Source organism: Salmo salar, chromosome 24, assembly GCF_965601325.2.
Source record: "Salmo salar chromosome 24, fSalSal1, whole genome shotgun sequence".
NCBI classification, from domain to species: domain Eukaryota; kingdom Metazoa; phylum Chordata; class Actinopteri; order Salmoniformes; family Salmonidae; genus Salmo; species Salmo salar.
This window is the reverse complement of record NC_138314.1, coordinates 11,312,476-11,325,388: the sequence shown is the minus strand read 5'-3', so window position 1 is coordinate 11,325,388 and position 12,913 is coordinate 11,312,476. Positions and strand designations below refer to the sequence as shown.

At 43.0% G+C, this 12,913-nt stretch overlaps 1 protein-coding gene across 1 annotated transcript in view; it reads right to left on the bottom strand.

Moving 5' to 3' along the window:
* zmat4a (zinc finger, matrin-type 4a) overlaps positions 1-12,913 on the bottom strand; it is a 154,956-nt gene that overhangs the window by 38,876 nt on the left and 103,167 nt on the right. Inside the window, exon 5 of the mRNA XM_014170990.3 lies at positions 6,828-7,049. Within this exon, the coding sequence (XP_014026465.1) occupies positions 6,828-7,049 (222 nt within the window). The remainder of the gene's footprint in view (positions 1-6,827; positions 7,050-12,913) is intronic.

The following is a 12,913-nucleotide window of genomic DNA, read 5'->3' as shown; positions in this document are numbered from 1 at the left end:
GTACATCATGAACTAACTGGAATAGGTTGGACTGTCTTGGAACTTGTTTACATTTTCCCTACATTACTTTAATTGATATATGGAGGTGATGTGGATTTTTTTCCCAAATGGCACCCTATTCCCTATATAGTGCACTACTTTCAACCAGGGCTCAGACATCTCTGGTCAAAAGTAGTGCACTATATAGGGAATAGGGTGCCATTTGGGACGCACACAATGAGTCAATAGGTTCTACCTTGTCAAGTCCTCTAAAGGTTAAATCCTTGACGTTATACAATCAATACACTGATGTCCTATACAGTCAAGTTTACACTCCACACTGTACAGCACAATCAGATTACATAAGTCCCTATGGTATAGACCACTTTGAGGTTCTGTATGCAGGTATAGTTATTCCTTTCAGCTCCTAGTGGAGCAGAGGGCCTCGTATGCAGCTATAGCTAGCTATGAAACATACAGATTACATAAACTCCTATGCTATATAGCCTAGACCACTTTATGGTGCAAGATAGTGTTTACAGGTAGTTAGCTATGAAACATTTACACACATCCTTTAGAAAAGGGGTGGGCAACATTGATGGGTAAAACATTTTAGTGGCCCCACTCTTGGAAGCGGAGAGAATGTTTTTACGTTTTAAAGAAACTTTGCTTTCTACACATTTTGCCATGGGGCGGAGAGAAGATTTTGCACTTTTATAACAAATTTGCTGTAATTATACACATTTTGCCATAGGGTGGAGATAAACGTTTGCCGTTTTTAATATTATATCTGAGTGAGATTGACTAACAAAATCAATTGCGGCCCCACAGCATGTAATTCGACCAACATAACAAGTTTAGATAGCTGTCCGCAAAACTAACTTATTAATCTAAAAAATGTTAGTTGACATGGGCTAATTGACCTACTATCAGTGACTTACATAACATGAGAAAAACTTCTGATGCACATCCAATTTTCGAAATTGCACCTTGTGCATTCTACTATTCTAACTCACAACAGTATTTTTGTTGTTGGGGGGTGGGGGGATTAATCCCTGCTTTAGAGGCAGGCTGTGCAGTAGCTAGCGTAGCTGTACAAAGCTCCATGAAGTCTCAGCTCTGTAGGGAAATCTGAAACCCAGAGCACATGGCAGAACCCAGAGGATCATAGAGTGAGGTTAGTAGGGTTTAGGATGGGTAACAAACAGAGGGTGAAATGGGAGCACAGATGGAGGAGTGTGGGAGGTGGGCAGGTCCTCTCCTGGAGGGTCCTGCTTTACAGTACACAGCACAGAGTACTAATGGGCTGGTCAAAAGTAGTGCACTATAAAGGGAATAAGGTGCCATTTGGGACACAGATTATATACACGGCAGAATGCTCTCACACACTCCCTTCTCAGAAGCAACACCACTACTGTGCTGTATAACCACCGAACGATGTACAGGAATCTCTCAAATGAAAATCACCTCTCAATAGGTATTCAAGGAATATTTAATCACCTGCTTGAAAACCTTCAGTCAGAACCACCAGATATCCATCCACAGCTGTTTGTTTAATAGCCGTCCAACATCAGAGAACACAGTGCGCAAGAACAGGACATAAAATGAAGAAAGACTGAGAAAAATAAATAAATAAAATAGAAGTGCTATTTCATTCGGCAGGCAGGCCGGGGTCACAGAGACAGAGAGAAAAGAGGAAATAGTAGAAGTGCTCTAGGTAGTAACTCTTTGTGTGAAAGATAGGCCTGCCAGCACAGCTCTGCAGTCCTATGAATTAAGCAGCCCAGCCCATCCCTGCCCGCTACACTGTGCCCTGGCTGCTCCTGCTCCCCCTTCCCTCTACATCCCCATCCACACAATGCTAGTCCTGCCTGTTAGGATGATTTGCCACTTCATTACTAATTGATAATCGCCGGAGAGAAACGCTCATTAGACTGTGAGTGCTGAATACTGCATCTCCATGCTGACATTTCCAGCCACCCATAATGACTATAGTGACGCTGGCGAAACACTCTGGCTTTGAGTTATGGCTCATCTATTTCACAGAGAATAGGCAAGTCCTCAGTCCGTAAGCGGAGCCTGTCTGGGAGGAAGCATTCAAGAGATATTCAGGGGCAGGACCGTCTGAAAAACGAGCACTGTTTTAGGGGAAGTACGAGGCATTATACTTAACTTGAAACGATCACGCAGTTCAAAGTGTCGAGTCGGCAAAGACTCAAGTTAACATCAAGCGTGAATATTCATGAATCTCCATCAATAACTTTAAATGACCCCAAACAGGGCATAATACATGATGACAAAGTACAATATTGGTGCTTTTCCATTGAGACTTACCCCCACACCAGTGAGCCGCCAGTGTTTTATGTTAATGTGGGTCTAGTGTTATTGTGTTTCTGTCAGGAGAGTGACACTAAAGACTTGTGGCAAGCAGAACCAACAACCTCCGCATCATTCCGGGGCGGCAGCGTAGCCTAGTGGTTAGAGCGTTGGACTAGAATCCAAAAGGTTGCAAGATCAAATCCCCGAGCTGACAAGGTACAAATCTGTTGTTCTGCCCCTGAACAAGGCAGTTAACCCACTGTTCCTAGGCTGTCATTGAAAATAGGAATTTGTTCTTAACTGACTTGCCTAGTAAAATACATTCAAGACTGTTGGTTTGTGAGAAGGTGTTCAAGTTCACACCTAGCCATTGTTATGTAAATGCTATCTGATAAGTACCCAAAGAGTTGCCTTGGCTCCCAGTTTGAGCAGGTTTGCCAGAGCCATGGCCCAGTGAGATACGGGTGCCAGCCCGCATAGATAGAAAATGGAAAGTTGGAGCTTTTGAGGAAAACACTGGGATAAATCCTCAAAGGAAATGTGGCACATGTGAAACATGGAATAAAATTGTAAGTGTGTACATTCCTCCTCATACTCATGCATCTCAGTGATTAGACAGTACAGTGCATTTTAGATTTAGGTCAGTTAGTCAGTGCATTCAACTAAGGTAGCTAAGACAACAACAGATCACAGTCATTGCAAGTAAAACCTTCCTAAAAAAATGCAGCTATCCCTGACAAAGGTGCAGGTGAAGCCTCCCAATTCATCACTGGCAATGCAGAGCCCATCAACCAGCCCTAAGTAGAAATAACCAGCCTGGGAGTTAGGAGTAGGACTTGGACTAGGCTATATCTTCAATCAGATGTGACTGGGCAGCACGGTGCCTCCCCGTTCGTCCCTTACAAAGCAGAGCCAATCAAACAGCCATAAGTATCAACCAGGCTTAGAGTACATCTCCAATCAGATATGACTGAAGAGACATACAGTACATCTCATTGATTGGATGGCACAGTGCAGGTCCCCGGCAACGCAGAGCCAACCTAAATAAGACCAGGAGTGAAGGAGGCTAAGCTACAGTGAGGTAAAAAAGTATTTGATCCCCTGCTGATTTTGTACGTTTGCCCACTGACAAAGAAATGATCAGTCTATAATTTTAATGGTAGGTTTATTTGAACAGTGAGAGACATAATAACAACAAAAAAATCCAGAAAAATGCATGTCAAAAATGTTATAAATTGATTTGCATTTTAATGAGGGAAATAAGTATTTGACCCCCTCTCAATCAGAAAGATTTCTGTCTCCCAGGTGTCTTTTATACAGGTAACGAGCTGAGATTAGGAGCACACTCTTAAAGGGAGTGCTCCTAATCTCAGTTTGTTACCTGTATAAAAGACACCTGTCCACAGAAGCAATCAATCAATCAGATTCCAAACTCTCCACCATGGCCAAGACCAAAGAGCTCTCCAAGGATGTCAGGGACAACATTGTAGACCTACACAAGGCTGGAATGGGCTACAAGACCATCGACAAGCACCTTGGTGAGAAGATGACAACAGTTCAGTTGGTGCGATTATTCGCAAATGGAAGAAACACAAAAGATCTGTCAATCTCCCTCGGCCTGGGGCTCCATGCAAGATCTCACCTCGTGGAGTTGCAATGATCATGAGAACGGCGAGGAATCAGCCCAGAACTACACGGGAGGATCTTGTCAATGATCTCAAGGCAGCTGGGACCATAGTCACCAAGAAAACAATTGGTAACACACTATGCCATGAAGGACTGAAATCCTGCAGCGCCCGCAAGGTCCCCCTGCTCAAGAAAGCACATATACATGCAAGTCTGAAGTTTACCAATGAACATCTGAATGATTCAGAGGACAACTCGGTGAAAGTGTTGTGGTCAGATGAGACCAAAATGGAGCTCTTTGGCATCAACTCAACTCGCCGTGTTTGGAGGAGGAGGAATCCTGCCTATGACCCAAAGAACAACATCCCCACCATCAAACATAGAGGTGGAAACATTATGCTTTGGGGGTGTTTTTCTGCTAAGGGGACAGGACAACTTCACCGCTTCAAAGGGACGATGGACGGGGCCATGTACTGTCAAATCTTGGGTGAGAGCCTCCTTCCCTCAGCCAGGGCATTGAAAATGGGTCGTGGATGGGTATTCCAGCATGACAATGACCCAAAACACACGGCCAAGGCAACAAAGGAGTGGCTCAAGAAGAAGCACATTAAGGTCCTGGAGTGGCCTAGCCAGTCTCCAGACCTTAATCCCATAGAAAATCTGTGGAGGGAGCTGAAGGTTCGAGTTGCCAAAAGTCAGCCTCGAAACCTTAATGACTTGGAGAAGATCTGCAAAGAGGAGTGGGACAAAATCCCTCCTGAGATGTGTGCAGACATGGTAGCCAACTACAAGAAATGTCTGACCTCTGTGATTGCCAACAAGGGTTTTGCCACCAAGTACTAAATTATGTTTTGCAGAGGGGTCAAATACTTATTTCCCTCATTAAAATGCAAATCAACTTATAACATTTTTGACATGCGTTTTTCTGGATTTTTTTGTTGTTATTCTGTCTCTCACTGTTCAAATAAACCTACCATTAAAATTATAGACTGATCATGTCTTTGTCACTGGGCAAACGTACAAAATCAGCAGGGGATCAAATACTTTTTTCCCTCACTGTACATCTCCAATCAGACATGACCAAAGAGACATCCCACATTATGTCTGCTCATGCACTACTTAACTTTACCACCCTCTGGGTCCCACAGCACTGCAGCAGCCTGCTGGAATAATATTCTGTAATTGTTATTGACATATTGTGGGTAGGAGACAATAAGAGAGAAAGAGAGCACCATTCCCCCTCCCCACACCAAAATTAACAGCCCGAAATAGGCTTGTTGTGTCCTGGTACTTAAGAGACGCTGAGCCGCTCCACTGTAGCTCTCTGTGGTTGGCGTAGAAGCAGACACTAGCCAAGTCAAGAGGGATGCATGCAACACAGCCAGAGAAATAGAAGTCTCACATTAACATCAGAGGATAGTGGACCTCCTTAGCCCCCCATTTAATAACTGATAATGCCATACTAAAGAGCGTAACAAATGCCATGAAGTGTACAAATGAATATATATTACATATTGACCCCATCTTGACATATGCTGTGCTATCTCAAGATATGGGTATCACAAATGGTGAGTCAGTTTTTCCAAAAGTAGTTTTGCATTAAATTTAGCTGATACTGATATATTATCTATTACATGAGGAATACAAAACTGAAACGTTCATTTGCGTCTTGTATTTCCCCTAGGCCTACTTCCAAGGCTTTAAACATCTCATACTGCACATACAGTAGTGTACATGCATATTTCTTCATACTGGATGAACTCCAGTAGACAGTAGGGCTGGGAATCGCCAGGGACCTCACAATACGATATTATCACAATACTTATCACGATACTTAGGTGCTGATACGATATGTATTGCAATTCTCATGATTCTATCTGTATTACGATTCGATAATGTGATTTTATTGCACTTCGATGATCCAAAAATATTGCTCACAAATGTCTGCTGCAGAGGGACAAGAGCGAGCCATGAGAAAACGAGTTAAATAAAAGAGCTGAAAACAATTTGTTTTCAGCTCTTTTATTTCCATAATTGATCAAAACTCCCAATTGTATTATTTTTTTTGTAATTTTTACCCCCTTTTCTCCACAATTTTGTGATTAACATCTTGTCTCATCACTGCAACTCCCCAACGGGCTCGGAAGAGGCGAAGGTCGAGTCATCCGTCCTACAAAACATGACCTGTCAAGCCACGCTTCTTAACACCCGCTTGCTTAACCCGGAAGCCAGCTGCACCAATGTGGTGGAGGAAATACTGTTCAACTGACGACCAAAGTCAGGGTAGAGGAACGTGATGATTCAAGTATAGCCCCCCGGCCAAACCCTCCCCTAACCAGGACGATGCGGGCCAATTGTGCGTCGCCCTTTGGGACTCCCGGTCATGGCCGGTGATTGAACCCCAGGCTGAAATGATGGCGCAACACTGCGATGCAGTGCCTTAGACCTCTGTGCCACACAGGAGACCCAGCTCCCTATTTAAAAATAAGATGGAGAACAAGCTATGAAGGAAAAATACTGGATTTTTGGTGCAGATACAGCCAAATAGCGCAAGAATAATACTGCAAGATTGTCAAAACGATACAATATGATATATCGTCAAAAATAATATCCGATATGTAACCGTCTCGATTTTTTTCCCCTATCACTAGCAGACAGTGTCCTATCTTCTTACATAACACCTTGTCATCTCTTCCTGTGTTATTACATTTAACAATGTTACTACACATACACTTATATAATGTTACTACACACAGAGGCAACAGTAACTAACAATCCTGGCTGTTATGGAGTAGGGGTGAGGGGAGGAGGCAGTGAGCTGCTACGTGTGTGTACGCATGTTTGAAAGAGAGAGAGACTCTGCCAGGTTATCTGGTCTGCCTCAGGCCTTCCCTGTTCTGTACCTTTCATCTCTCCCATGTCCAGGGTCTTGCCCAGCTGTTCCAGGAGGTCGGCGCGAGCTGCGTTTTTCTTGTGCTTCTTGCCGTCGTAGTGCTGCTGCGCCATGCCCGGATTGTTGAACCAGGCGTTGCATAGCTGGCAGTAGCGGTCCGAGTCCCTGCGCTGCCGAGGAGAGGTCACTGGGGTCGTTTCCGGGGAGCTTTTCACCGGACTGGGCGGAGCCTCTGATTGGACAGAAAAACAGGAAACACAAACAGGGGAGTTCACATCAACATTGCTCTGCTGTTTGACAACACTCTCTAGACCAAAACACAGACGGATGTGTTTTTTGTTGTTGATCCGTCAGCTAAAAAAAGGCTTAGGAACAAAACTTAAGGAAGAAAACAAAGGTTGGTAAAGGAACAAGCTTTCTTGCCAAGAGGCAAAATGTGAGGCATGAAATGAGCGCTGATCACTTTGGCTCTGGCTATTCCTATTCGACCCCCACCAATAACAAGCTGTTAACTCCATCCCAAGCATGAAGAAGAAATCCTAAATCAAACTTGGCAACTGGAAGAAAATACCCTGCTCTACTTAATGTTGACTTCTTGTGTACAATGTGCCTACATGCATGGATGCCACCATTAACCCTGAACAAACATCAGATCGCGCAGCGCTACATTTTCCGACAAAAGATTTCGCTATCAAGTTAATCAGTTTTAACACTAGGCCCACCCTTCATAAGTTATCATTTACAAAAGTCCCGTTAGAAAGCATCAGATCACATTACAGACCACTGTGAGGCAGTCAGCATCTCCAAGTGGCATCTCTCGTGAGCGTCATGGCCAGTCAGGACAGAGTTGCAGTGCAGAAACACAAATGTCAGCACCATGTTCTTTAGCCATGCTGTTAATAATGATATGCTACAGTATAGCACTTCATGCTCATCTTCAAGTCAGAACTTTTACAGTGAAGACTGGCAGGTCATGGATATCTACACTGCAGTATAGAACTGGTAGCATTCATATAGAATGTTAGCTTAAAAAAGTAGCTCTCAAAGACCCCTTTGATACTGTAAACTACCAGCTGTTTAAATATAGTATCAGGAAGTTAAAAACTAGGGCACTGAAAACAATAGAAAAGGTGGTGTAGGAAAAAGCTTTTGATCTGGAGTGTCTAGAATCACACTGTTATATTTCTCACTGTTTTGTCACTTATAGGCCTTAAAGGCACATATGACTTGATAACAAAGCCATTGGTTTAGACAGCATATAATTCAGGCAATTAACTGCTGCAGCAGAAAAGAGGATGACAGCATGGAATTAAGTGGCTGTAGGAGTTGAAAATCAAAGAGTGTGAAATGTATATCATTTGTGGGGGATGATAATGATGATGATGTTAATAGAGCCAGGGAACAAAGGAGAACCACAAACATATTCATTTCAAGAAGAGATATCATTTTCATAAACATGGCAGAGCATTTTCCCTCTTTTCTTTTAGTGTTACTCAAACAGACATGCTGATTCCTAACATATATTGTCTCTAATTGTGTCTTTCAGCTTCCTTTCACATAATCTAAGAGAAGTACGTGTCACATTCGTCGTAAAGATGGGACCAAGGCGCAGCGGGAATGTGTATGCTCATCTTCTTTATTTACGAAGAAAACCAAAACAAACACTTAATCAAAAACAACGACGCGAAAACAGTCCTGTGATGCACACATCTACACATGGAACAACTACCCACAAAAACCCATAGAAAAACACACCTACTAAATAGGACCTTCAATTAGAGGCAACGAGGAACAGCTGCCTCCAATTGAAGGTCAACCCAATAAACTAAACATAGAAATAGAAAAACTAGAACGAACATAGAAATATACAACATAGAACATTAACCAAAAAACCCTGAAACACATAAAACAAACACCCCCTGACACGTCCTGACCAAACTACAATAACAAATAACCCATTTTACTGGTCAGGACGTGACAGTACGTCCCTCGTGTATTGATATTATAGTTTCTCCTTTTAGGGCAAATGAAACACCCCCCTGCTTACGTACATTTGAATGCTTGGAATGTTTTGTTCTGTGAAATGCATTAAACAAAGCCCCTAGTTTCTACTCCCATTTCACGTCCTGTCCTTATATTAGTTGTATAAGTAATACAATGTGCTATACAACAAAATTGGCAAGGAGGAAGAAACGTTCACACATTGGTGTTCATTATTTTCAGTAGAAATGCTCAGTAAAAAAAACAAATATTTGCTGTAGAAAGACACAAAGAAAACATGGAGCAAGCCAGTCAAGAGTGATGCTACAGTAGCTAGCCTGGAGGGAGAAGAAGAGTTTTGCTGTGGGAGAAAGTGTGATTGCTGTGAGTGAAAAGAAGAAAAAAAAAGTCAGGGAGTGAGGGACCGTCTAAAAAGTGTGAGAGGCAAAAACTGAAAATGTCGGCACTGGTTGGAACAATGGAGTTCTTACACAGAACGTTTTGACTGCAGAGAAATTAAAGAATGAGTAGTTGTGCCAACATTTTTGACTGTCATGGGAGGAAAACCCTGGTGATAAATCATATGTTGAAATTGTGGCTACCTTAAAAGGACATTATTCTCCCAAACTACTTGTCATCGCAGAGAGATTCAGATTTCATATGAGAAATCAAGAGGAGGGGGAGTCAATCTCATAGTTTGTGGCTGTATTGAAACAGTTAAACAAGCACTGTGAATTTGGGCGATCGCTGAGTGACACTATACGTGATAGGTTAGTGTGTGGCATGCGCAGCGAGGCAATTCAGAAACGCCTTTTGATTGAGAGCAACTTAACATTGCGGAGTGCAATAGAAGTGAGTACGTCAATGGAAATGGCAAATAAAGACACACAGCAGCCAAGTGCAGAAGGTGTCTATGGATTTAAAAAACAACGCAGTAGGTGGCAAGCCATGCTATCACTGTGGGAAAGCGGGTCACCAAGCAGAGGAGTGTTGGTGCATGTAAAAACGTGCAGTTAAAAACAAAAATACACAATCAAACAAAAGTACTGAACAAAGGAAAAACCACTTCAGGAAGTACAAAAAGAAAGTGCATAAAATCACACAGAGGATGAACAAAGTGATAACCTGTCTGAAGGGGAAGATTCTTGTACATGGATACTGGGTGACTCTGCAACTGGATGGAAAAGCAGTAGGGATGCAAATGGACACTGGAGCAGCCGTATCTTTTCTCTCTGAGGCTGTATACAAGGAGAAACTACATCACCTCACACCGCAGCCCATGAAGATGACACTGAAAACATACACTGGTGAGACTGTTCCAGCGAGAGGAAGCATGATAGTTACAGTAGAGCTCAACAAACAGAAGGTAAAGCTACCACTCTACATTGTGAAAGGCAACCATCGAGCTTTGCAAGGACACACATGGATGGAAAAGATCAAACTAAACTGGCCGGAAATTCACATGGTTGGAGGACACAAACCCACAAGGGATATTGAGAAAACACGCAGATGTGTTCAATGGAGAACTTGGCCGTATGAAAAACATAACAGTTAAAGGACTGTGAAACCAGACAGCAAGCCAAAATGCTTCAAAGCTAGACCTGTCCCATACGCCATGAAACCAAAAGTTGAAACTGAGCCAAACAGACTAGTCGAGAGTGGAGTATTACATCCAGTGAATGTTAGTGAGTGGGCTACACCCGTTGTTCCAGTCATGAAAAAAGATGGATCATTCAGACTCTGTGGCGATTTCAAAGTTACCGTTAACCCTATCTGACTGCTGAAAAATATCCACTACCCCTCATTGACAACAACTTTTCTGGTTTAGCTATTGAATAGAAATTCAGTAAGATAGACTTTTGTCAGGCCTATCTACAGACACATGTTGTGACCAGAGTCACAAGAACTGTTGACTATAGTGACTCACAAAGGACTGTACAGGTACCAGAGACTTCCTTTTGGAATCACCTCAGCTCCGGCCTTGTTTCAGAGAGCTGCAGAACAGATACTGAGCGGGCTCACCAGGGTCCATTGTTACCTCGATGATCTACTCATCACCAGCAAAGATGATTAGGAGCACCTGAGAAACCTGGACGCTACACTACAGAGACTGGAGGAGTACGGTCGCAGGGTCCAGAAGGACAAATCCAAGTTTCCCCGGCCTGTTGAATATCTGGGCCACGTCATTGACAGTTCGGGGTTCCACAAGGCACCATCAAAGGTGAAGGCCGTCGCGGAAGCTCCATCCCCACGGAACGTGAATCATTCTTAGGACTACTGGCCTGCTACGCAAAGTGTATGCCGAACCTAGCTAACATGCTAAAGCCACCACATTAACTTTTGAACAAAACCAAACATTAGAAGTGGACAGATGTGAAGAGGCGTTCAAGAAAATGAAAGCCTTAGCTCAGTCAGAGGCCCTAAACCACTTATACCCCAGCTTGGCATTACAGTTGGCATGTGACGCATCACCTTATGGTGCTGGTTCTGTTGTCTCATACATCATGCCATCAGGTGCGGAGTGGCCAATTACTTTCGTATCAGGGACCGTCTGCAATGCAGACGGCCTCTCAAGCTTTCTCTTACCTGTCACACACACTGAGCCCTCCCAGGCTGAAATCTTCTACTTCAAGGAAGTGATGAATGTCCCAGTTACGTCCGTCCAAGTGAAAAAGTTGACCCACACTGATCCAGTTATTTCTCACCAGAAAGGGTGACACAGTTTAGCCTGGAAGCTTGCTATGGGGCTTTTGAGTTATCATACCGCCACCACTGAGAAGGCAGGTGCTTGAAGAACTCCACTCAGGGCAGTGTGGCATGGTGCAAATGAAGGAGATTGCAGCAGCTACTTTTGGTGGTCAGATCTGGACACAGCTATCGAAGACAAGGCCAAGTCATGTTCTGCATGTCAAAAGATGAGGAACATGCCTCAGCTAGCGCCACTACACCCATGGGACTTCCCAGAGTAGCCTTGGCAGCAAGTCCACATAGACTAAGCTGGCCCACTGGAGGATCATATGTTCTCCGTCATAGTCAACACACACAGTAAAACACCTTCCTGTTGCACCCCCCATGCTACATGCTACAACCAAAGTGAGACCTCCAAAGACTTAACCTGTTGGGGCTAGGGGGCAGTATTTTCACGGCTGGATAAAAAAACGTACCCGATTTAATCTGGTTACTAATCCTACCCAGTAACTAGAATATGCATATACTTATTATATATGGATAGAAAACACCCTAAAGTTTCTAAAACTGTTTGAATGGTGTCTGTGAGTATAACAGAACTCATTTGGCAGGCAAAAACCTGAGACATTTTCTGACAGGAAGTGGATACCTGATGTGTTGAATTACCTTTAAGCCTATGCCATTGAAACACACAGGGGTTGATTAATGTTTTGGAACTTCCTATTGCTTCCACTAGATGTCACCAGCCTTTACAAAGTGTTTTGAGTCTTTTACTGTGAGATCTGACCGAACAAGAGCCTTGGAACGGTGATGGCCGATTAGACTCTGGCGCGCGAGTTCATGTTGGGTACCCTCGTTCCAATACGTTATAAAAGAGAATGCATTCGTCCACCTTGAATATTATTCATGTTCTGGTTAAAAAAGGCACTAATGATTTATGCTATACAACGTTTGACATGTTTGAACGAACGTAAATATATTTTTTCCCCTCGTTCATGACGAGAAGTCCGGCTGGCTTAGATCATGTGCTAACAACACGGAGCTTTTTGGACATAAATGATGAGCTTTTTTGAACAAACAACATTCGTTATGAACCTGGGATTCCTGGAAGTGACATCTGATGAAGAGAATCAAAGGTAATGGATTATTTACATAGTATTTTCGATTTTAGATCTCTCCAACATGGCCGTTTGTCTGTATAGCAAAGCGTATTTTTCTGGGCGCAGTGCTCAGATTATTGCAAAGTGTGATTTCCCAGTAAGGTTATTTTTAAATCTGTCAAGTTGATTGCGTTCAAGAGATGTAAATCTATAATTCTTTAAATGACAATATAATATTTTACCAATGTTTTCTAATTTTAATTATTTAATTTGTGGTGCTGACTTGACTGCCGGTTATTGGAGGGAAACGATTTCCTGAACATCAACG